Source organism: Abramis brama (assembly GCF_963993115.1).
Source record: "Abramis brama genome assembly, chromosome: 2".
In the NCBI taxonomy this organism is placed as follows: Eukaryota; Metazoa; Chordata; class Actinopteri; order Cypriniformes; family Leuciscidae; genus Abramis; species Abramis brama.
Window position 1 is genome coordinate 14,917,970 of NC_139964.1, and position 25,161 is coordinate 14,943,130.

The 25,161-nt window shown below is 41.6% G+C and overlaps 1 protein-coding gene across 4 annotated transcripts in view; it reads left to right on the forward strand.

The window, feature by feature from the left end:
* Positions 1 to 4,636: 4,636 nt before the first annotated feature.
* Positions 4,637 to 25,161, forward strand: part of LOC311077766 (hemicentin-1-like) — a 68,022-nt gene continuing 47,497 nt past the window's right edge. For 3 of the 4 annotated variants that reach the window (XM_084106380.1, XM_084106377.1, XM_084106379.1), the window contains exons 1-4: positions 4,668 to 4,709; positions 5,087 to 5,159; positions 23,893 to 24,276; positions 24,361 to 24,420. In XM_084106380.1, coding sequence (XP_083962506.1) covers positions 4,695 to 4,709; positions 5,087 to 5,159; positions 23,893 to 24,276; positions 24,361 to 24,420 — 532 coding nt within the window. In that variant the 5' untranslated portion in view covers positions 4,668 to 4,694. Of the gene's footprint in view, positions 4,710 to 5,086; positions 5,160 to 23,892; positions 24,277 to 24,360; positions 24,421 to 25,161 lie in introns of all 4 variants that reach the window. The other variant, XM_084106378.1, reaches the window with a different exon arrangement.

Genomic DNA, 25,161 nt, shown 5'->3' on the forward strand with positions numbered 1-25,161 from the left:
GAGTGCTGGCTGGCGGATTGGGCTACGGCGCATTGTGAGTAACCATACATCGGGCGTTTGGAGGGTGTTCATCTAAAACTGTAAGTATCTCGTTCCCTTTTTCATTTGGGATTTTATAGATTTAGTTTAACGTTCAGTGTTTTATTGTTAAAGAGAGAAGGAACTTACCCATCTGTAAATCCTATCCAGTGTGAAGACGTTACAGGAGATGCCGCTATTGTTTTGCTTATTGGGTTTACTTACTGTCAATTCATGTGGGATCGTACAGCTGTGCTGAGCGTAAAGCTTAGCAGGTTGGTTGCTTTTGGGGTCAACCAATACGTGCTTCATGCTACTGCTATATGGCGTATTATGGTTGACTCGATTATCTAAGTGTGTATTCTTTGGGGTTTTCTTTGATTTTGGGATTTCTGCTACCTTTTTTCTTTTCTTGTTTTGTCGTGTTGAATTTCTTTTGCAACTACTGCTCGTTGGTTATTTGTTATTAGTTTTCTTTTTTTTCAATATTACTACATATTAATTTATGGTTTTCTTTTGTGCAATTTATTATGTTAATATTGTAACCGCTTTTGAGTTGGACTCAGTTGGTGACCATTCAGGCACTGCCCTCTGCTTGGCCATACTTGGTCAGGAGGCTGGGACACACTCAACGTGCCATTTTTGTGTTTGTATATTTTATTTGGGTTGGTGGTTTTTGTGTAGTATAATTTTCTCATAATTAGTAGCTAATCCTTTTTCTGTGTCTCCAGGACCCGGTAGGGATTCGATGTGGAACGGGGGAGGTCGGCTACCTCTGTCTAGAGGCGTGTGCTTCACAGTGTGTAATGTGTGTTGACACAATTGCCTTGCAGTCTGATTTGGGGTGAATTTAAGTGGGTTGGACGACCTCTCGAGTGCGCCCGGCCTGCCTTGTTCCTGTGAAGCCTGGCCCTGGAGAAGTATTTTTCTATGGTGTGAGTTTTTAGTGATGTTTATGACGTTTTAATAAAATAAAGTATGTTTTGTATTGTTACCCCTGTCTCATTGGTTTATATCTTTGCCCTCAGTGGGTAATACTTACCTGTGTCTTTCTTTGGAGTATTTCCCTGGCCCTCCACCAGGGTGGCGTAGTCGGGTATAAATAAAAGTGTGATTCTAAACGTCTTGCCCATCATATCGCCACATTATAAAATCAAGAGTTGAGCCCAACTATAGCAAACACTGATCACCAAAATGGTGACTACTGACTTTATTATTTTCAATAAAATATCAACATTTAAGCCTTTTCTCAATAGGGATGGGTGATATATTATCTTTGTGATATACCGGTAAAAAATCCCCTAACGATAAGAATCAGTCTTCCCTCGCTAACAACGATAAAGCCTAGTTGATTTTTTCTGTTTGCTACCCAAGTGCTCAGGCACAGAGTGAAAACAACTATGGCGGAACTGAACTTAACCAGTGAAGCTGAGGAGGAGTTTATGGCTAAAAGAGGAACTACCTTTACAGTCTGGAACTGGCACACAGATATATTTTCACTCGCTGAACACTGACTGAGCGCTTGTGAGTTTCGCAATCCGCAAAGCGCACTATTTCAGTTCATCTCAATGAATGCACAGGAAAACACTAGTCATTGCTTTTTTGTTTCTCACACACAGAGAGAGAGAGCGAGAGAGTCTTATACCACGCAGAATTGACATGCTACGTGTAAACAATATACTTTGTTGTATTTTTGTTGTATACGCAAATGGAAATCTCATTGGCTGGCGTTCACCTATTACTGTCCCTGTTTTGACTTCTCTTTCACACAGACCGTTGATCCCAGATCTCCTGAAGACTCTTGATCCTCAGAGCTTTTCTAAACATGAGAATCCATCAGTAAGTGTCAGAACCTGCAGCTCTTCTCAATATAATCAATAAAACTCTCTTCAGTATAGTGTGATTGTTTTATGTATCTTGTAAAAGGTTTTATAATGTTGTTGATGAACTTCAGTCAGTCTTTCTTCATCTTATTGTTTGTTCAGATCAACAGGAAGATTCTGCAGTGAGAGGCGGAGCACAAATGAACCAATCCTGAGCTCTGTGGGCGGAGCCACACATGATTGACAGGGATCATCAGTGATGAGTCACTAAAATAGATTTATTTCTGTATAGTTAAAACAAATGATGTAACAGTGGAATTAAATAAAGGTTAAAAGCTGGTGAATTGTCACACACTGTGTAACAAAAAAAATATAAATATAAATGCTAACATGATGTTCATTGGTGGATAAAGTGCATTTTTCTGCTTTTAAATAATAATTGATCATTTTACCATAATATACTGAACAAAATCATAATTGTGCCTCTTCACAATGGACACTATCATTTTATGGTCAATATTATCAGCTTCTGTTATTCTGTCTTTGGTGTTCCTGTGACTTTCCCTTTAAGAGATCAGTTTTATTAGTGATGCGCTCATACAATATAGCCCAGCGCAGAGCCACACGCCACAGGAGCGTGGGACGGGAGGACGCAAGTCCGATAATTCTGAAATGGAACAGCGGCGTACTTCATAGCGTCACTCAGCTCGCTCTGGCTACTCCGGTTATCTCTTTATGTATATCTAGGCTACAAATAAAACAAAATATCTTATAAACCACCACTCTGCCTCTTTTCATTTTCATTTAAAAAAATCTTAAACATAATGGCCACACAAATGTGGTTCACGCAACGCAATTGATTATCTTCACTGCATATTTATAACACGAAATATAAAGCACAACCCTGACTCTTGATGAATAAAAAAACATTATAATATTGATCATTAAAACTAACATTTAGCAAAAAGAGACAGGGTTATGTCATTTTATTTTATTATATATGTACATACAGTGAAGAGAATGTAGGCAACATGTAGGCTATAACAAAATATTTTATATGTTTTAAATATATAAAATAAAATGACATAACCTTTTTTTGTTAAATGTCAGTTTTAATGATCAATAATAGCCATTATAAAAGTATAAGTAGCCTAAAAGGTATAAGAAGCTATACAATAATAAAGCAAACGATTCAGTCAAACATAAGTCAGCTCTAGGCTACAACGTTAAAGTTAAATAGACTAAATAAAGCTATGAAACTTCACTTTGCCCTCTGCTTAACGTTTTGCCAGGGAACAAATTATAGATTAGACAAATAAAATAAATAAATAAATAAATAAATCGCTGTTAGATATACACAAGACGATTTATATCTCATGTTAAACCACTAGAGAGACATCCGAGCCAGCGGCAAGTCAGCAGCACTAGCCGAGGAAAGGCTGTTCTCGGCGGGGTACATGAGCCCCTAGCGTCCAAATGCCTGGTTCTCACAACTCCGAAAAAGGTCAGATCAAATTTTCAAATAGGCGCTATCTTTATAAATAAACCAAAGATTTGAGCTTTAAACAACTACATACTCGCCTGAAATACTCTTAAAACTACATTTCGTGACACAATTACAGCAGTATTTTTAAATTACGCGGGGTTTCTCCTCTGCTATTGACGCTTGCTGGTTGGTGTGAGATGCATTCTGGGGTACCTGGCTGTCTCAAGTCCGCACAAGTCACCTCTCGATGCATCCTCGGTAAAAGGGGCGGATCAAGAACACATCCGGGGATTTGAACTGGACTTGGCTAGATGTGAACTTTGAATTGGAACAGTACTTGGGCAGCGACTAATGATGTTTCACAAGTCCACAAGAACACAAGTACAGACAAGAACGCATATTGAGAAACGGCTTATATCTGTTGTGCACTTGTTATTGCGGTGCATTGTGGTATTGAATGAGTGCATCCCGGTCATGCACTCGACAACGTCCACTATGGTTTCAGACACCACTACAAATGGCTGTTCCCTCAAATAATGCCCTATTTAAGGGAATAGGGGGCGATTTCAGACACAGCCTTAATGAGGTCAAGGCTGTGATTGGTTATCAAGGCACACGTGATCCAAGTCAGCCGTTACACTTTTTCCAGTGGTAGATCCACAGATCCTGGTATCTCCCAGTAATGAGACCATCTCTGGTATAAAGCAGGCTTTAGGTGATCATCAGCTCCTAACATCCGGTCTGAAGCTGCTGGCCTGAAACTGCAGTTGTAGCAGGTATTAAGAAGAGAATATTATTGTTATGATTGGTTATTTCATTGGTTCATGTAGTTTGTTTTGGTGCAGTACCGAAGGACTCCAGCAGGGGGTGGGGCGAGCATGGAGAGTTATTATCAGGCACACGGTTCCCTTCCCCCACTCATAATACAGAGATTGAGGGAAACGCAGTGTCTGTCGTTATTTTAATATTTCCATGTTCCCCTTTTCAGTGGGAGACTACACAGTCACGTATATAGTTCTGCAGTCAGACACATCTCGTCTCATACATGCTCATCCAATCCCTCAAACTGCCACCAGAGGTCACCATCTCCTGCGTCTGACATCCACCTTGATGAGCCTCACCTGTAAATCACTATCATTCATCTTCATTCATCTTCACAATTATTCATCTTCAACTTAAAGAAAAATAGCATTATTTCTCTTTAGTTAGTTTTAGTACAGTAATGTTGTTCTCTTGTTGAGGGAGGGACTGTGATATTTCCGTCAATGGGCGTTCTTTAATAAACAGTGTTAACCACACAAAGTCCTTCAATGTAAAGCTAAAGTGCTTGTGTTAAAACAGTCAGTCATTTGGTTGCTGTTGATCTGATGAGCTTCAACACGGTAAGACAAACACACTCTTGCATAAATGATTATTGCCCATATAACATACGTGTCTTTACATGAGAAATGTTAAGAATAGGGTGATTAACATATACTTGTTTAAGTGATGAATATATTAATGCAAGTATTCATTACTTCAATGAGCTCATTGTTTCTGCCTTAAATTATTACATTGTTTAATACATTTTTAGCTAACTGTGATTTTGTATATGTACATTTCTGAAATGCATAACTTAGACAGATTCCTCTGATAACAGATCACTCTAAATTGTAATGTGGTGGACTTGTGTATTTTCTGTAAAGCTGCTTTGAAACAATGTGTATTGTGAAAAGCGCTATACAAACAAATGTGAATTAAATTGAATGCTGTATTATAGATATATGTTATACTGATGTGGGTCAGAATGGCTAATCCTCTTCCTCTGATCTTCTTTCTGCTCATGATTCACGGTGAGTCTCTCTTACATTCACATTAGAAACACCTCTTTGAAGGTAATATTATGCCATAAAGAATCACATGCGCAGGGTAAGATTTGTGAAAGTGTACATAAGATTGCAAGCGTAAATTAAATTTGCACGAGAAGATTTGTAAAGGTGTAAATCGCCTTTCAAGTGTAAGAAAAAAATATTTGCAGCATTTAACTGTTATTCGTAAGTGTAATTCATGTATTGTGAAGCTGCAGCAAACGCAAAATAAATAGGATCTGCATTCTTCTGACTTCCATTTTTCCGCGCTTACACTTTTGGCACAGTTTTTGTGCACAAATATGGCCAAAAGTATGCAAGGAACTGCAAAACAGATTAATTGCGTAAAATCAAACTTTGTATAAAAAAAAATAAGCTGTTGCAAATGTCTTTATGACTTGTTGTGTGCATGGGGCAAAAAAGTTCAGAAATAACCCGATTTGTACAGTTGCGTCTTTCTTTTACCTGCGCTTCCAGTTTTGGCACGATTCTCTCACTCATTGAGTTTTGCAAGCATGAAGAGGAAGGCGGGTCCACCTTCTTCATGTAGCCAATCAGATGAGCTTCTCGCTGACTCTAGGTTTACTCTTATCTGACTGGTTCAATAAACACGCCAGTCACCAGAACACATCTTTATCTTCATTTGGCTCAGAAATTTCTCGTTGCCGAAATGGTACTTTTAATGCACACATACATGTTAAATAAATAGATAAACAAATAGATCATGATTGCTTAATAGCCTGTGCACCATTAGGCTGACTGTATGAGTCCATACTGAATTTCGAGCTGGTGTGTTAAGAAAGAAAATCTAGTATCTGCACTACTGCATGCATAATTTCACCTGTCTACTGATTGGGAGGATTGCAGAATTATTATTATTTTTTTACTAATATGAGTTACAATAATATTTCAAAGTTCAGATTATTTGATTGAACAAAACGTCTCGGTTACTAATGTAATCCTCGTTCCCTGAAGGAGGGAATGGGAGATGTAACGTCGATGTGACAATGTAATTGGGATCACTTCAGGGAGCCCTATCATCTTCGTGTGTCTACAGAACGAGCCAATGAACGTTGGCGTGCGTGAAATGCGTCACGTGACCCGGCCCGCAGCGCGGGTATAAACAGGAAGCAGGCGCACGCACACATTGTTTTTCGCTGAGGAGCCGAGATTGTGACGGCCATTGCAGCGATGGTCAGCAAAGGTGGCGACGGGACGTTACGTCTCCCATTCCCTCCTTCAGGGAACGAGGGTTACATTAGTAACCGAAACGTTCCCTTTCAGCCGCTCACGTTCGATGTAACGTTGACGTGACAATGTAATTGGGATGCCATGGAAAACACCCCGGTTGCTGCCACATCCAGCGCCCTACGCAGACTCTCAGACCCCCAACTGGCTGGGGTGGAAGACCTGCATAGAGGGAGTTCAACTGCTGTTCTGTTATACCCCACACAGAGGAACTCTTGGATAACATTGGGAAAGCGTGCCTTTCCAGGGGAGAGGGATGCTGCGGAAGCCACATCCTGCCCGAAGGGAGGTACCATGTGGAGAATACACATATGGACTGGCCGGATAGGGGCAGTGCAACATATGGAATGTCACTGGGGTGGCTCCACCTGAGAAGGGGGAGGCAGCACCGGACAGTGACGGCAGAGCGGACTCTGGGAAAGACACGGGCTCACCGCAGGGAGCTGGTCGTAGAAGAATACACATATGGGATAGCCGCAGGGATCACCACATATGGAACCCAGCCTAGCACAAGTTACACAAGCATACGAGCACTAGGCCTGGCGTCGGATGCTCCACAATGTCTGACTGCTGAAGGGGTGCAGAGGAACTCACAGGGTTCACCTGAGAGGGGAACTCGACTAGAAAAAAAACGCATGTATCCGTTCCAGTGGAAGGGAGTGGCGCAGCAAGCCGACACTAGAGCGGGAACTTCGGTGTTACCGGCTGGTTGAAGCGAGCACACAGGAAGAAACCGGCTCAACACGAAGGCTATAAAACCTAGCAAACGTGTTAGGTGTCGCCCAGCCTGGAGCTCTACAGATGTCTGTCAGCGCCCAAGAAGAAACGACACCCCTAGTGGAGTGGGCTTTCAACCTGGGTGGGCAGGGCACGCCTTGGGCTTCATAAGCCAAGGCGATGGCATTCACTATCCAGTGGGTCATCCTCTGCTTGGATATGGCCTTTCCCTTCTGCTGGCCTCCGTAAAAGACAAAGAGCTGATCTGAGGTCCTGAGAGCGCGAACGGGACAGAGAAAAGCCAGGGCTGGGTCTGCCTCCTTCGAAGGCAGCGCTTGCAGGTTCACTACCTGGTCCCGGAAGGGAGTGGTAGGAACCTTGGGCACATATCCGGGCCGGGGTCTCAGGATCACGTTCACGGGGTCTCAGGATCAGAGTTATCCGGGCCAAATTCTAGACATGATTCGTTGATTGAAACTGCATGCAAGTCCCCTACTATCTTGATAAAGGCCAATGCAACCAAGAGAACGGTCTTACAGGACAGGATTTTTATCTCAGCTGATTGCAAGGGCTCAAAAATGTGGTCTCAGATTTAGTCTCCTCACCCCCCTCAGGAACCTGATGATCAAGTCGTGCTTTATCAAAAACGTACCTTCAACTCTATGGTGATGTGCGGCAATCGCGGCAACATACACTTTAAGGGTAGAGGGAGACAGCCTTCGCTCTAGCCCCTCTTGCAGGAAGGAAAGCACGGCTCTGATCAAGCAAGATCGGGGGTTCTCCTCGTGAGAGGAGCACCAGTCAACGAAAAGGTTCCACTTCAGTGCATTGAGGCGCCTTGTAACTACCACGGGTGGTAGGTCACCTAGAACCTCCGCGTCCTGTCCAGGGACCAGACATGGAGTTCCCAGAGGTCTGGACGTGGGTGCCATGTGGTGCCCCGTCTCTGAGAGAGCAGGTCCTCTCTCAGAGAAATGGGCTAGGGAGGGGCTGTCTAGAGGAGTACTAGTTCTGGGAACCAGGTCCGGTTGGGCCAATACGGCGCAACTAGCAAGACCTGCTCCTCATCCTCCTTGACTTTGCACAAGGTCTGTGCAAGAAGGCTCACTGGGGGAAACGCATTCTTGCGTAGGCCCCGGGGCCAGCTGTGTGCCAGAGCATCCGTGCCGAGGGTCCCCTCGGTCAGGGAATAGAACAACTGGCAGTGAGACATGTCCGGGGCAGCAAACAGATCTACCTGTGCGGCCCCGAAGCACCTGAAAATCAGCTTGATCACCTGGGGATGGAGTCGCCATTCTCCCGGTAGCACCTGTTGCTGTGAGAGCTCGTCGGCTGCACGGTTGAGCAGGCCCGGAATGTAAACGGCATGAAGCGACCTTAGATGCTTCTGGGACTCGATCGTGGAGCCAGTGTTGGAGCGGCCCCATATGAAGCAATCCGAGCAGAGTTACCATGGCTGCAGATGCCATATGCCCCAGGAGCCTCTGAAAAAGTTTCAGTGGTACCGCTGTTCTGCATCTGAGCGTGCTCACGCAGTTCAGCACTGACTAGAAACGGGCCTCAGTGAAGCGCACTGTCATGTTGATCGAATCCAATTCCATACCAAGAAAAGAGATCCTCTGCCCGGGGGTGAGTTTGCTCTTTTTCCAGTAGACCCGAAGCCCTAGGTGGCTGAGGTAACTGAGCACCATGTCCCTGTGTTCGCACAACTGCTCTCTCGACTGTGCCAAAATGAGCCTGTCGTCGAGGTAGTTGAGAATGCGAACACCACGCTCGCACAGGGGCATTGTCCGCCAGAACAGAATTCCCTTGAAGACAGGGGGGCGCCGGGCGAACTGAATCACATAGGCGAGTCTACGGGCTGGGAAGTGCTAGCCAGGCTCCCAGACACCGTGCAAGCGGAACCAACGGCACTACAGACGTACCCGGGATGGGGCAGTGCAGCGGAATGCAGCGACCCGACTCGGACTGCTTAGCTGCCCGGAGTGGAGTTTGAGTGTGTGGTGCAACACATACCTGCTTCCGTCGAAAGGCCACCAAGGTGGACATCGCCTGACCAACGGAACGTGCAGTTTCCTTCGTCGCCAGGAGTGCGAGGTCGGTTGCCACATGGAGCTCCCGGAGGAGCTCTGGGTCAGAACCACCCTCGTTCATATCCATGAGCGCCTGGGCCTGGTGGACTTGCAAGATCGCCATGGCATGGAGGGCGGAAGCAGCCTGTCCACAGGCTTTGTAAGCCTTCGCCGTTAGACCGGACGAAAACTTACAGGCCAATAATTAATTATTTTTTGTTTCACAATGTTGAAATAGCTGGCAGTGTGACTCCTTCATGTCAAAAAGTGAAACGCCCTGCGGCTCACCACTGCCCCCTAGCGTCACCTGCCAGTATACGCAGGTTTAAGTGATGTTAACATAAACATCTATGGGCCTACTTAATAAATGGTAACCAACAATACATAATAATAAAACATATAAATAACAATATACAAGTATTTGAGTCTATGCGACTACAGAGGCATATACATTTCAGTAAGTTTTATTGTATCTTTCAACATAGCCTACCTATTGTTCATTCGTTGATGATCGGTTCATGTGCCGCTTGAACTGAGGCTCTACAGTGATCTGCCACTTCACATTTACAACGCCAAAACGATATTTATTGTTTTAATTTTGAAATAAAATTTACAGAATCTGAGGGCTGAGAATTTGTTTCATTTCAAAAGTAACCAGCTCTGTCTTGTCTGTTGGTGTCAGAGGTGTAAAGTCCAGGTTCAGAAAGTAAAAGTCCCCCTCAGGATTTTGTTCCAATCACCTGGATTTGCTAATTCAGCCAGGAGATAGAACTAATTAGTTAAATCAGCTGCTGAGTTCATGGGTGGAATAAACATATGGCAGGACTACTACTTTCTGACCCCTGGACACCTCTGGTCAGTGTTGGTGCGATTTTTCTATGCGTGAGAAAATGTGTGTGTGGCGTGAGAGTGTGTGAAACGTGTCGATTAGAGTCTCAGGCTGAATGTGTGACAGTTCACAGCCCCGCCCTAGCACTAGATCGTGAATATTTTTTGCTCTTGTTCTCGTAAGTGAATGTATATATGTTAAATATTGATTTAGTCATATTCCAGGATATACAGTGTTTCTGAATTGCTAAAACACTAAACCCACTTCTCTGAACCAAATTCTCAATAGCCTAAACCAATTTGTCAAATAAATCATTCTTTCTGTAAAACATTAAACAAGTTCAGGTATTTAAAACGCTGTTTGCAAATCTCATGCACTCTTTTTGCAAAACTCAAAACACTTTCTCACTCATTAAAACACATTTCTCACTGTGATGCACTTATGTTTCAAAACGCTAAACACAGGCCAGCAAAAGTCAAACACAACTACAACACAGTTGTCATCGTTTACACACAACAACTCAAAATTGTTCAGACTTATTTCTAATGATGAGAGGAAACCAACTGTACAAAATACAAGACAGTTTAAAGTGCCTAAATTGACTCAAAATGTTGCATTAAATGTTGATAGCAACAATGGATGGAAACAATATAAGAGGGAGAGGAGGAAGAGTGTGTGTATAAGAGGAGGAAGAGTGTGTGTATAAGAGGAAGAGTGTGAGTTAGAGGAGGAACAGTATAAGAGGAGGAAGAGTGTGAATTAGAGGAGGAAGAGTGTGAGTTAGAGGAGGAAGAATATGAGTATAAGAGGAGGACGAGTATGTGTGTAAGAGATGGAAGGGTATGAGTATAAGAGGAGGAAGAGGATGAGTATAAGAGAAGGAAGAGTGTGAGTTAGAGGATGAAGAGTATGAGTTAGATGAGGAAGAGTGTGAGTTAGAGGGGGAAGAGTATGAGTATAAGAGGAGGACGAGTATGTGTGTAAGAGGAGGAAGGGTATGAGTATAAGAGGAGGAAGAGTATGAGTATAAGAGAAGGAAGAGTGTGAGTTAAAGGACGAAGAGTGTGAGTTAGAGGAGGAAGAGTATGAGTATAAGAGGAGGAAGAGTATGAGTATAAGAGGAGGAAGAGTAAGTGTGTAAGAGGAGGAAGAGTATGAGTATAAGAGGAGGAAGACTGTGAGTTAGATGGGGAAGAGTGTGAGTTATATGATGAAGAGAATGAGTTAGAGGAGGAAGAGTGTGAGTTAGAGGGGGAAGAGTGTGAGTATAAGAGGAGGAAGAGTGTAAGTTAGAGGAGGAAGAGTATGTGTGTAAGAGGAGGAAGAGTATAAGTAAAAGAGGAGGAAGAGTGTGAGTTAGAGGAGGAAGAGTATGAGTATGAGAGGAGGAAGAGTATGAGTATAAGAGGAGGAAGAGTATTAGTTAGAGCAGGAAGAGTGTGAGTTAGAAGAGGAAGAGTGTGTGTGTAAGAGGAGGAAGAGTGTGAGTATAAGAGGAGGAAGAGTATGAGTATAAGATGAGGAAGAGTATGAGTATAAGAGGAGGAAGAGTATGAGTGTAAGAGTAGGAAGAGTGTGTGTGTGTGTGTGTGTAAGAGAAGGAAGAGTATAAGTATAAGAGGAGGAAGAGTATGAGTATAAGAGGAGGAAGAGTGTGTGTGTGTGTAAGTGGAGGAAGAGTGTGAGTATAAGAGGAGGAAGAGTATGAGTATAAGAGGAGGAAGAGTGTGTGTGTGTGTAAGTGGAGGAAGAGTGTGAGTTAGAGGATGAAGAGTATGAGTATAAGAGGAGGAAGAGTGTGTGTGTGTGTAAGTGGAGGAAGAGTATGAGTATAAGAGGAGGAAGAGTATGAGTATAAGAGGAGGAAGAGTGTGTGTGTGTGTGTAAGTGGAGGAAGAGTATGAGTATAAGAGGAGGAAGAGTATGAGTATAAGAGGAGGAAGAGTGTGAGTTAGAAGAGGAAGTGTATGAGTATAAGAGGAGGAAGAGTGTGTGTGTGTGTGTGTGTGTTAGAGGAGGAAGAGTATGTGTGTTAGAGGTGGAAGAGTATGAGTATAAGTGGAGGAAGAGTGTGAGTTAGAAGAGGAAGTGTATGAGTATAAGAGGAGGAAGAGTGTGTGTGTGTGTGTGTGTGTTAGAGGAGGAAGAGTATGAGTATAAGAGGAAGAGTATGAGTATTAGAGGAGGAAGAGTATGAGTGTAAGAGGAAGAGTGTGTGTGTATGTGTGTGTGTGTAAGAGAAGGAAGAGTATAAGTATAAGAGGAGGAAGTGTGTGTGTGTGTAAGAGGAGGAAGAGTATGAGTATAAGAGGAGGAAGAGTGTGAGTTAGAGGAGGAAGAGTATGAGTTAGAGGAGGAAGAGTATGAGTTAGAGGAGGAAGAGTGTGAGTTAGAAGAGGAAGTGTATAAGAGGAGGAAGAGTGTGTGTGTGTGTGTGTAAGAGGAGGAAGAGTATGTGTGTAAGAGGAGGAAGAGTATGAGTATCAGAGTCTCAGGCTGAATGTGTGACAGTTCACAGCCCCGCCCTAGCACTAGATCGTGAATATTTTTTGCTCTTGTTCTCGTAAGTGAATGTATATATGTTAAATATTGATTTAGTCATATTCCAGGATATACAGTGTTTCTGAATTGCTAAAACACTAAACCCACTTCTCTGAACCAAATTCTCAATAGCCTAAACCAATTTGTCAAATAAATCATTCTTTCTGTAAAACATTATACAAGTTCAGGTATTTAAAACGCTGTTTGCAAATCTCATGCACTCTTTTTGCAAAACTCAAAACACTTTCTCACTCATTAAAACACATTTCTCACTGTGATGCACTTATGTTTCAAAACGCTAAACACAGGCAGGCAAAAGTTAAACACAACTACAACACAGTTGTCATCGTTTACACACAACAACTCAAAATTGTTCAGACTTATTTCTAATGATGAGAGGAAACCAACTGTACAAATTACAAGACAGTTTAAAGTGCCTAAACTGACTCAAAATGTTGCATTGAATGTTGATAGCAACAATGGATGGAAACAATATAAGAGGAAGAGTGTGTGTATAAGAGGAGGAAGAGTGTGTGTATAAGAGGAGGAAGAGTGTGTGTATAAGAGGAGGAAGAGTGTGTGTATAAGAGGAAGAGTGTGAGTTAGAGGAGGAACAGTATAAGTATAAGAGGAGGAAGAGTGTGAATTAGAGGAGGAAGAGTGTGAGTTAGAGGAGGAAGAATATGAGTATAAGAGGAGGACGAGTATGTGTGTAAGAGGAGGAAGGGTATGAGTATAAGAGGAGGAAGAGGATGAGTATAAGAGAAGGAAGAGTGTGAGTTAAAGGAGGAAGAGTGTGAGTTAGAGGAGGAAGAGTATGAATATAAGAGGAGGAAGAGTATGAGTATAAGAGGAGGAAGAGTAAGTGTGTAAGAGGAGGAATAGTATGAGTATAAGAGGAGGAAGACTGCGAGTTAGATGGGGAAGAGTGTGAGTTATATGATGAAGAGTATGAGTTAGAGGAGGAAGAGTGTGAGTTAGAGGGGGAAGAGTGTGAGTATAAGAGGAGGAAGATTATAAGTTAGAGGAGGAAGAGTATGAGTATAAGAGGAAGACGAGTATGTGTGTAAGAGGAGGAAGGGTATGAGTATAAGAGGAGGAAGACTGTGAGTTAGATGGGGAAGAGTGTGAGTTATATGATGAAGAGTATGAGTTAAAGGAGGAAGAGTGTGAGTTAGAGGGGGAAGAAGTTGAGTATAAGAGGAGGAAGAGTGACTTAGAGGAGGAAGAGTATGAGTATAAGAGGAGGAAGAGTGTGTGTATAAGAGGAGGAAGAGTATGAGTTAGAGGATGAAGAGTGTAAGTTAGAGGAGGTAGAGTGTGTGTGTGTGTGTGTGTAAGAGAAGGAAGAGTATAAGCATAAGAGGAGGAAGAGTGTGTGTGTGTGTGTGTAAGTGGAGGAAGAGTGAGTTAGAGGAGGAAGAGTGTGATTTAGAAGAGGAAGTGTATGAGTATAAGAGGAGGAAGAGTGTGTGTGTGTGTAAGAGGAGGAAGAGTATGTGTGTAAGAGGAGGAAGAGTATGAGTATTAGAGGAGGAAGAGTATGAGTATAAGAGGAGGAAGAGTATGAGTTAGAGCAGGAAGAGGGTAGTAGGGGTAATAGGGATCACTAATAGTGCGATCACCCCGTCCCTGGCCTTCTGGGGCCCGATCCGTTATGAGTCCTCTGCTTAGGCATGATGCTTTCGGATCAGGCCATGTATGCACTGATTCCTGCCGCACTGCTCAGGTGTGTACCAATGGGCACAGGGGTTAGCTCCCCCTGTGCCGTCAAACCTCTGCTACAAAACTAGAAAGAAAGCCTCGAAACAATTGGATTACCCAATGCCGACCACTGCACGGACCACGACTACGAATTAGCGAATCCGAACTGACTATCCTTGAAGTGAACATCAGAGGACTACGGTCCAATATTGGGGATCTTGCCAACTGTTGCTCAGTGAAGAAACCCTCCATAGTCATCATAGTTGAGACCTTCCTTGACTCCACCACTCCAGACGGGGCTGACTCCATCCAGATCCCTGGCTACTCGCTCAACTGTCGCAGAGACCGCACTGGAAAAAACGGTGGTGGTATAGCAGTATACTGTCTAGAAGGAATATCCATCTATCACAATCCAGCTAGAGACCCTGATGACTTTGAGCTCATGTGGTTCACTGTTGCTCTGAAAACCAGGACACTCCTGATAGGTGCTATATACCGCCCCCCAAGTGCCTCCTGTGATATCTTGGACTACCTTGACAAGAACACATTCTCAGTGATGGACGAATATAGAGCACAGTCTGTAATGCTCATAGGCGACTTTAATGTACACCACCACGAGTGGCTGGGCAGTAATAAAACAGACACTGCTGGACGGCGAGCCTTACAACTCGCCAACTGTCTGGGACTAGATCAGATTGTCAGGGAACCAACTAGAGGAGATAATATTCTAGATCTAGTTCTCTCAGACACACCAGCAACCACTACCACCTTAGCACAAATGGGATCCTCTGACCACAACCCTGTTCTAATACAGCTACAAATCCCAGTCTTCAGAGATAAGCCATACAAGAGAACAGTATGGAGATATGATAAGGCTCACTTCTGGGAAATGAGAGGTTACCTTACTAACATTAACTGGCCCAGTATTCTCAAGGATGAAGATCCTGAAATCATCTGCACAAACTTTACCACCATACTGCGAGATGCCATGGCATTATATATTCCCAACAAGACCATCACCAAAAAAGCCCGGGGATAAAGCCTGGTTCAACGCAGAGTGCAGAAGATTAGCCATGAGAAAAATAAAGCTTTATCACAACATACGGACCTCCGATGACCCGGCTATGAAACGGAAGTTCCTCAAGGCAAGAGCAGCTTTCAATCAAGCTGAAAAGAGGGCAAAAAGGGAGTATTACACCAAATTGAGGAATGATCTTGCAGATAACTCACTAAGCTCAAAAAATGGTGGGGCATAGTAAATTCACTTTCAGGCAGAAGTGGTTTCACAGACATCCCTGTCATTGAACACCGGGGTACCACCCACATCAGTTCCAGTGCAAAGGCTAACATCTTCTGCCAAAACTTTGCAGAGAAGTGTACTTTGCTTGATGCATCTGCGCAATCGTTGCCTCAGTGCCAGCAACCAACATCCTCTTTTGCCTACGTGCACTTCAAACCCAAAGACATTAGAAACATTCTTTGCAACCTTGACCCAGCAAAGGCAACGGGACCTGATGAAATACCAACAAAAGTCCTTAGAGAATGTGCAGCAGAATTGGCCAGCCCCCTCAGTCGTCTCTTTCAACTTCTCTTCTCACATGGCGTGTTCCCCAAACAATGGAAAAACGCCAGAGTGATACCAATACATAAAAGAGACTCAAAATCAGACCCAACAAATTATCGTCCCATATCCCTCCTCTCAGTCCTTAGCAAAGTGATGCAGCTCCAGGGCTACCTCTTCCGTCATAAACTAATTTCTAATAAACAGTATGGATTTAAACCGAACCACTGCACAGCAGACCTCCTTACAGTTTTGTCGCAGACGTGGAACAACATCTTAGACAAAGGAGGTGAGGTGTACATTGTTGCACTAGACATTAACCCTTGTGTGGTGTTCAGAACCCTAAAACCCCCGGGATCTTCCCGGTCAAAAATGACCGAACTATAAAAAATAGCTTATAAATCTCTCATTATACTATATTTTCACCCAATATTGGATTCAATCTTTTTGTCAACTTGTTCTCTTTCAATTGGGACTGGTTTTATATTTCTATTTGCATCTGATTTATCGTAGGCCTCATTTATTTGACAGTAGGGATCTCATTTTTTGAGTAAAAAAAACATTATTTTTGAATAATTTTGGAAACATTAAATAAAATCTGAAGAAAATTGGCACTGTTTATCACACAAGTCTACTTTAATTTTTCACCAGGAATTTTGTTTTGGAATACTTTTATTTTGTACAAAATGGCACATTGTCACACTTGTGGTCTTCCCGGTCAAAAATGACCGGCCTACAAAAAATTGCTTATAAATCACTCGTTATACAATATTATCACCCAATTTTGGATTCAATCTTTTTGTCAACTTGTTTTCTTTCAATTAGGACTGGTTTTATATTTCTATTTGCATCTGATTAATCGTAGGCCTCATTTATTTGACAGTAGGCATCTCATTTTTTGAGTTAAAAAAACATTATTTTTGAATAATTTTGGAAATATTAAATAAAATCTGAAGAAAATTGGCACTGTTTATCACACTAGTCTACTTTAATTTTTCACCAGGAAATTTGTTTTGAAAAACTTTTATTTTGTACAAAATGGCACATTGTTACACTTGTGGTCTTCCCGGTCAAAAATGACCGGCCTACAAAAAATTGCTTATAAATCACTTGTTATACAATATTATCACCCAATTTTGGATTCAATCTTTTTGTCAACTTGTTTTCTTTCAATTAGGACTGGTTTTATATTTCTATTTGCATCTGATTAATCGTAGGCCTCATTTATTTGACAGTAGGCATCTCAATTTTTGAGTAAAAAAAACATTATTTTTGAATAATTTTGGAAATATTAAATAAAATCTGAAGAAAATTGGCACTGTTGATCACACTAGTCTACTTTAATATTTCACCAGGAATTTTGTTTTGAAAAACTTTTATTTTGTACAAAATGGCACAGAGTTACACTTGTGGTGTTCCACTGGGCCATTGAGGGCCATTGTTTCAATGGGCCATTGAAAGTGAATGGGAGAGACTGAAAAGTTTTCAGGGGCATGTTAATTGTTTATGTACACATATGTGCATGTGATGGATTATGGTGAGTTTGGGCTCTTTTTAATCTTAACAATCTCATGTAAATAATGATGTCCCATTTACCACAATTTATGCATGCTTCATTGAGTTATGAGTTAAAACGCGACATAAGTGCTAGGCTACATCTATAGTCAAGGCTCTGTGAGCGCATGTGTGTTACAACTCCATTAGGAATATCTTTAGATCTGAGTGATGGATTATGATGAGTTTGGGCTCTTTTTAATTGTGATAGTCTACTGAAAATAATGATGTACATTTTTCTACGATCTGTGCATGCTTCGTGAAGTTATGAGCGAAAACCAAACATGAGAGCTTCATGAGTATATACTTGGCTAGGTGTGTCTGTGGTATTTTTTGTGTTAGAACGCCATGAGGAATATCTTTAGATCTTATTGATGGAATATATTGAGTTTGGGCTCTTTTTAATCGTGAGCTCCTGCTGTAAATAACGATGTGTCATTTTTCATGATCGATGTAGGTTTCATGAAGATACAAGTAAAAAGGCCAAGTCTAAGCTACCTTGCTTGACTATGTGAGTCTGTGTGTCTGTGATATTTTTTGTGTTCAAACTCCATGAGGAATATCTTTAGTTCTGAGTGATGGATTATGTTGAGTTTGGACTCATTTTAATTGTAAGCATCTGCTGTAAATAATGACGTGATATTTTCCACAATCGGAGCATGTTTCATGACGTTACGAGCAGAAATGTGTCTAAAATTCCATCATCCATATATGGTTTAAAAATGGGTCTCTTGAAGGGCTTCTTTTATAAAAACCTCACTCAAGTTTAGTAAAAAGCCTGAAACAATTATGCTTGCTGTATTCTACTCTTTGAGACCTTTCAAATGACATATGACACAGGACTATCTGAGCTATATGATGTATTTGACATATTGCTGAATGTAGTACAAAAAAGTAGTTTATAAATTATGAATTTGTTTTTTTTCTATTTATCAGCAAATAACTCAGCACTACTTAGGAGTTTATCAAATTGGCTACATTCATTGTAAATTTCAGACTCTAAGATTTCAAATGACACCTATTTTAAGTTGATCAAGGTAATAGTTTTGAAAAAAAATTATGATTATTTATTTCGCAGCTAGGTGGCGCCTGCGGGGGGCACAGGCTGTTAACACTCTGTTTTAGAGTAATAACTCAGCTCTCGTTAGGAGTTGATCAAAGTGATTAGATGCATTAAAAAGCTGAGATTCTAAGCTTTAAAATGATACATATTTTGTGTTGTTCCATTCATTGTATGCATTGGTCTCTCCCATTCACTTTCAATGGCCCATTGAAACAATGGCCCACAATGGCCCTTAATGGCCCAGTTGAACACCACAAGTGTAACTCTGTGCCATATTGTACAAAATAAAAGTTTTTCAAAACAAAATTCCTGGTGAAAAATTGAAGTACACTAGTGTGATCAACAGTACCAATTTTCTTCAGATTTGATTTGATTTTTCCAAAATTATTCAAAAATAATGTTTTTTTTACTCAAAAATTGAGATGCCTACTGTCAAATAAATGAGGCCTACAATTAATCAAATGCAAATAGAAATATAAAACCAGTCCTAATTGAAAGAGAACAAGTGGACAAAAAGATTGAATCCAATATTGGGTGATAATATTGCATAAAGAGTGATTTATAAGCAATTTTTTGTAGGCCGGTCATTTTTGACCGGGAAGACCACAAGTGTGACAATGTGTCATTTTGTACAAAATAAAAGTTTTTCAAAACAAAATTCCTGGTGAAATATTAAAGTAGACTAGTGTGATCAACAGTGCCAATTTTCTTCAGATTTTATTTAAAATGTCCAAAATTATTAAAAAATAATGTTTTTTTTACTCAAAAAATTAGATGCCTACTGTCAAATAAATGAGGCCTACGATTAATCAGATGCAAATAGAAATATAAAACCAGTCCTAATTGAAAGAGAACAAGTTGACAAAAAGATTGAATCCAATATTGGGTGATAATATTGCATAACAAGTGATTTATAAGCAATTTTTTGTAGGCCGGTCATTTTTGACCGGGAAGACCACAAGTGTAACAAGGTGACAAAATCCCCCCTAAAAAAGTAAGAAAATTGTTAAAAAACATTTGAGAAGTAGTTATACCATCTGTGAATAAAGTCACTAAGTTTCAGTCCAAAGCGATAACATTAACTAGTATTTTTCGGTAAAAGAAAATTCTCTCCGGGTCAAAATGACCCGAACACCACACAAAGGAGCGTTCGACCAGGTTTGGCACAACGGCCTTCTGGATAAGCTTTCTGCTAAAGGCATAACTGGGCCATTACATTCTTGGCTACAGAACTACCTGGAAGGAAGGTCCATCCAGGTCGTGCTCTCTGGTCAGTCCTCATCACCTCAACCAATCAACGCCTCGGTGCCCCAGGGATCCATTCTCGGCCCGCTATTATTCTCCATCTTCATAGACGATGTTGTAGAACAGTGCGATAATAGCATTTTTCTATATGCGGATGATTCCACCATTTACGCCCCAGTAACGACACTTAATGGTCCCAATGTGGCAGCATCCCTAAATAAAGACCTGGAGAATATTCGCAGGTGGGCTGATACCTGGAAGGTCACGTTCGAGCCCAGCAAATGCAAGGCTACGGTTCTGTCGAGAAAGAGGCCTCCATCCTGCCCGGACCTTTTTTTTGGGGCAACCAGAATTGACCTTTTTGAGCAGTTGAATATTCTGGGACTATGTATCGATAAGAAGTTGCTATGGACTAATCACCTGTCAAACATCTGCAAGCGTGCTGGACAGCGTCTTGGAACTTTGCGCAGGTTGGCCAAAGCGCTTTACATTGCCTCACATTCACCCATTCACTCACTCATTCATACACCGACGGCGGTGTCAGCCATGCAAGGCGCCATCCAGCTCTTCGGGAGCAGCTGGGGTTAGGTGTCTTGCTCATGGACACCTCGACACTTGGTCAAGTGGAACCGGGGATTGAACCACCAACCTTTCGGTTTGTAGACAACCTACATGAACCACTGAGCCACTGCCGCCCCATGGAGTACTCATGCCTTGCCTGGATGAACGCATCACAGACCACCCTTGGGCAGCTTGACAACATCCAGAAAAAGGCACTGAAAATCATTGGGGAGGATGAGGACACTGCCCTAAGGAAATATGCAATCAGCCAGCTCAGCCATCATAGAATTGTTGCAGCAACAACTGTGCTTTTCAAAATGCACACTGAAAACTGTCCAGAGGATCTCAAAGCTCTGCTACCCCCACCTGATCTCCTTTGCCGAACCACTCGGAGAGCACGACCAAGTCACGCCCTAAAACTCCCCAAGTCCAACACCAAATGCTTGGGGAGGAGTTTTCTTCATTCGGCTGTAACAACTTGGAACTGCCTCCCCTGTACTGTAGTAGGTGAAATCACCTCAAAGAATGTTCAGGCCTTCAAGAAGAGACTAAACAAACACCTCCTTAGCAAAAAAACTGTAATCTCCTGATGCTTAATGTCACTTATCCTATATATCTAGTCCTGAGTAGCTGCAGATCACGATAGGCTCTCGGAACATGAACTGTTAAAGCCTGTATCTGCTTAAGCTTAAATAAAAAATAATAAAAAAATAAAAAAAGAGTGTGAGTTAGAAGAGGAAAAGTGTGTGTGTAAGAGGAGGAAGAGTGTGAGTATAAGAGGAGGAAGAGTATGAGTATAAGATGAGGAAGAGTATGAGTATAAGAGGAGGAAGAGTATGAGTATAAGAGGAAGAGTATGAGTGTAAGAGGAGGAAGAGTATGAGTATAAGAGGAAGAGTATGAGTGTAAGAGGAGGAAGAGTGTGTGTGTGTGTGTGTGTGTGTGTGTAAGAGAAGGAAGAGTATAAGTATAAGAGGAGGAAGAGTGTGTGTGTGTGTAAGAGGAGGAAGAGTATGAGTATAAGAGGAGGAAGAGTGTGAGTTAGAGGAGGAAGAGTGTGAGTTAGAAGAGGAAGTGTATGAGTATAAGAGGAGGAAGAGAGTGTGTGTGTGTGTGTGTGTGTAAGAGGAGGAAGATTGTGTGTGTAAGAGGAGGAAGAGTATGTGTGTAAGATGAGGAAGAGTGTGAGTATAAGAGGAGGAAGAGTGTGAGTTAGAGGGGGAAGAGTGTGAGTATTAGAGGAGGAAGAGTATGAGTTAGAGGAGGAAGAGTATGAGTATAAGAGGAGGAAGAGTATACGTGTAAGAGGAGGAAGAGTATGAGTAGAAGAGGAGGAAGAGTGTGAGTTAGAGGGGGAAGAGTGTGAGTATTAGAGGAGGAAGAGTATGAGTTAGAGGAGGAAGAGTATGCGTGTAAGAGGAGGAAGAGTATGAGTATAAGAGGATGAAGAGTGTGAGTTAGAGGAGGAAAAGTGAGAGTTAGAAGGGGAAGAGTATAAGTGGAGGAAGAGTGTGAGTAGAAGAGGAAGAGTATGAGTTAGAGGAGGAAGAGTATGAGTGTAAGATGAGGAAGAGTGTGTGTGTGTGTGTGTGTGTGTAAGAGGAGGAAGAGTATGAGTATAAGAGGAGGATGAGTGTGAGTTAGAGGAGGAGGAGTGTGAGTATACGAGGAAGAGTGTGAGTTAGAGCAGGAATAGTATGAGTTAGAGGAGGAAGATTGTGAGTTAGAAGAGGAGGAAGAGTATGTGTGTAAGAGGAGGAAGAGTATGAGTATAAGAGGAGGAAGAGTATGTGTGTAAGAGGAGGAAGAGTATGAGTATAAGAGGAGGAAGAGTATGATTATAAGAGGAGGAAGAGTGTGAGTTAGAGGATGAAGAGTATGAGTATAAGAGGAGGAAGAGTGTGTGTGTAAGTGGAGGAAGAGTGTGAGTATAAGAGGAGGAAGAGTGCATCTAATTCTTGCAATATTTTTCAGATGATAGTATGCTGATTTAGTTATTGCTTTGACTACTGAAACTAAGGTCTGACTCTAGTGTCACACCAAGATTCCTGACTTGATGTTTAGTTGTTTGACCCCTAGAGTGAAGGTATGCGTTCACCTTGAGAACTTCATCTTTGTTTCCAAACGCAATGACTTCAGTTTTGTCTTTATTTAACTGAAGAAAGTTTTGACACATCCAACTGTTGACTTCGTCAATGCATTGGCACAGGGAGTCAATGGGGCTGTAATCGTTAGGCGATAGGGCTAAGTAGATCGGTGTGTCGTCTGCATAGCTGTGGTAAGCAATTTGGTTCTTTCTCATTATTTGGCTCATTGGGAGCATATACAGGTTGAACAGGAGTGGCGCAAGAGTTGAGCCTTGAGGGACTCCGCATGTCATGGATGTCCACTCAGACTTATGGTCTCCTATACTCACATAATAACCTCATATAATTGGCTGGTCAGCTCAAGAAAAGTAACTTTATGTTCATAACATGTTTTTTTTGTTTTTTTTTTTACTTTTCAAAGATCATTTACATCATAACAATGATTGTTCAGGAAATCAAAAAATAAATACACTGCTTCATTTTCTAAAAATAATGTTAATGTAAACGGCCGTACACACCGGGACGAATATCGGCGCGCGTTATTCGCCAGCGTTTTTCAACGTGTTTTTTGTGTTCACACCCAAGCGATTTTCGCTGACGATGAGCCGAGTGAACATGCAAATTCATTCCCTGACATTAGATGGGGCTTAATGTAAAACAGAAATACCCCGGTGATTGTCAAACGTTTGTGGGAAAAAGTTACAATGTACATGAAAGACAATTAAGTGAAATGAAACTCATAATCAAGGCCCATTTGCTCTGCAATTACACTCCATAACAGTTCTCTTTTATCAAGATTTTTGTAGTCGCTCTCGCGTTTGTCATATAGTTCTTTATGTTCCGACACCAACGAGACCAGCAGCTCTACATTCATCTTGCCTTGCATCTTCCTCGTCTTATTTCTTCCCAGCAGTGTAGACGCTACTTGACCATAGACTGTAGTACTTGACCGTACTTGACGTATATCTTCTTCACCGTTACGTATGTGTGCTTGGCAAGACCGTTTTGTGTTTGAGCGCCCCCAAGTTGTGTTTTACTGTAACTTCAGAAGCTCCAGACACGTGAGTAAAAGCGGCAATCTCATTGGTCGGATAGTTTTTGACGCGGCGCGTCAAACCAAAAAAACTAACCCGAGGCGTTTTTAAAAAAATGACGCTTTTACGCGTGGCGTTTTTCGCGTCGGTGTGCACACTCACATTGGCGCCCTTTGTTTAGTCACGAGGCGTTAAACGTCAGCGAATATCGCGCGCGAAATTCGTCCCGGTGTGAACAGGCCTTAATGCTGTACATGTTATAATGACTAATTCTGTTTTTTGCATATGCATTGGACAATGTTTTATAATTGTCACTTCAAATAAAACTATAAAACATTAACATCTAAACCTCTGTTAATTCTCAGTAAGAACTCTTGTTGTCGTCTGACAGAAATAAAATCAAACTGGTTGGAAGCTGTACCAAAAGCTCCATTTCTGGTTACATTTTATAATAACATGTTTTTCAGAAACTCATTAATGTCTTAATATATTTCCATCACAGCTAATCTCTCTGCAGACCCCTGCTACACCTACACGGTGCTGGACAATACATGGAGATCCATCAATAATACACATGCTTCAGTCAGAAACTGTGACACGTCTGTCTCCTGGAGCGGCTGGTATCGTCTCTTCATTAATGGTGTGAGCGCTCATATCCCAGACACGTGTGTTGCTCAGGACAGCTGTGGCACTAATGCACCACTGTGGATCCGTGGTGGACACCCAACAGTAACAGATGGAGTCGTCACTCGAGATGTCTGCGGTCACTGGAACAATTACTGCTGCTCTTTCGGGTCTTTTCCCATTAAAGTCAAAGCCTGTCCAGACAATTATTATGTCTATGAGCTGGTTAGACCACCTAACTGCAATCTTGCATACTGTGCAGGTAATTATATTCACATGAGCTCTTTCTACACACTCATGATATTTGTGTCTCTGTTCATTAATCACTATTCATCCAAACTTACAGACTATGGCAGCATTAACACCAGCCCTACAACTGTCACACCATCTCACACCATCTCACCTGGTAATGTTACACACTGTGTCTCTATTGGCTTATTTTATGAGTGATTTCTAATCTATGTAGGCTACAGATATGCTATGGTAAATTTGAACATGGATTTTAATATGAATATTTGCCTCAAAAGTCATGGAAATGTTTTGGTAGAAATGTATGAAACCTGTAGATTGTTCTCAGGTGTGTCTGGCTGTCATTCACACTGTACAGTAGTTCTGAATATGCCACACTTCATAGTCAAAAACAGTACTTGCTGTGTTTATAATTATAAAGAACTATATCCCTGATAGCAGATCAACATTGAATCAAGACTGAAACTTAACATTGATTTTTCATCAGGCTTACATGCCAGATGTAGAATATAAATGTATAACTATAAATGTCTGTATAATAAATAGTTACCATAACACTACTGGATCTCATGCTGTTGAATCACAGGGCAACTATGATCAAAAATACAAATTATCAACACATCACCATATATTCAAAATTTAGACACTGGATGAGATCAGAGATTCAGGCCAATAGATCAACAGTTTCCAAAAATAACCTGATCTATTTTCTTTTGCCATTTTTCCCATAATAAATGTGTTTTATTAACACACAGTTACAACAGCAAGAGATCTAATAGTGTTATTGTAAATGGTTATTATAAAGAAATGTAAAGATTTAAAAAAAAAAAAAAATAGCATATGTATTATTCAGACACACAGACATCAAGAATCAGCACATAAATCTCAACAATGGTGA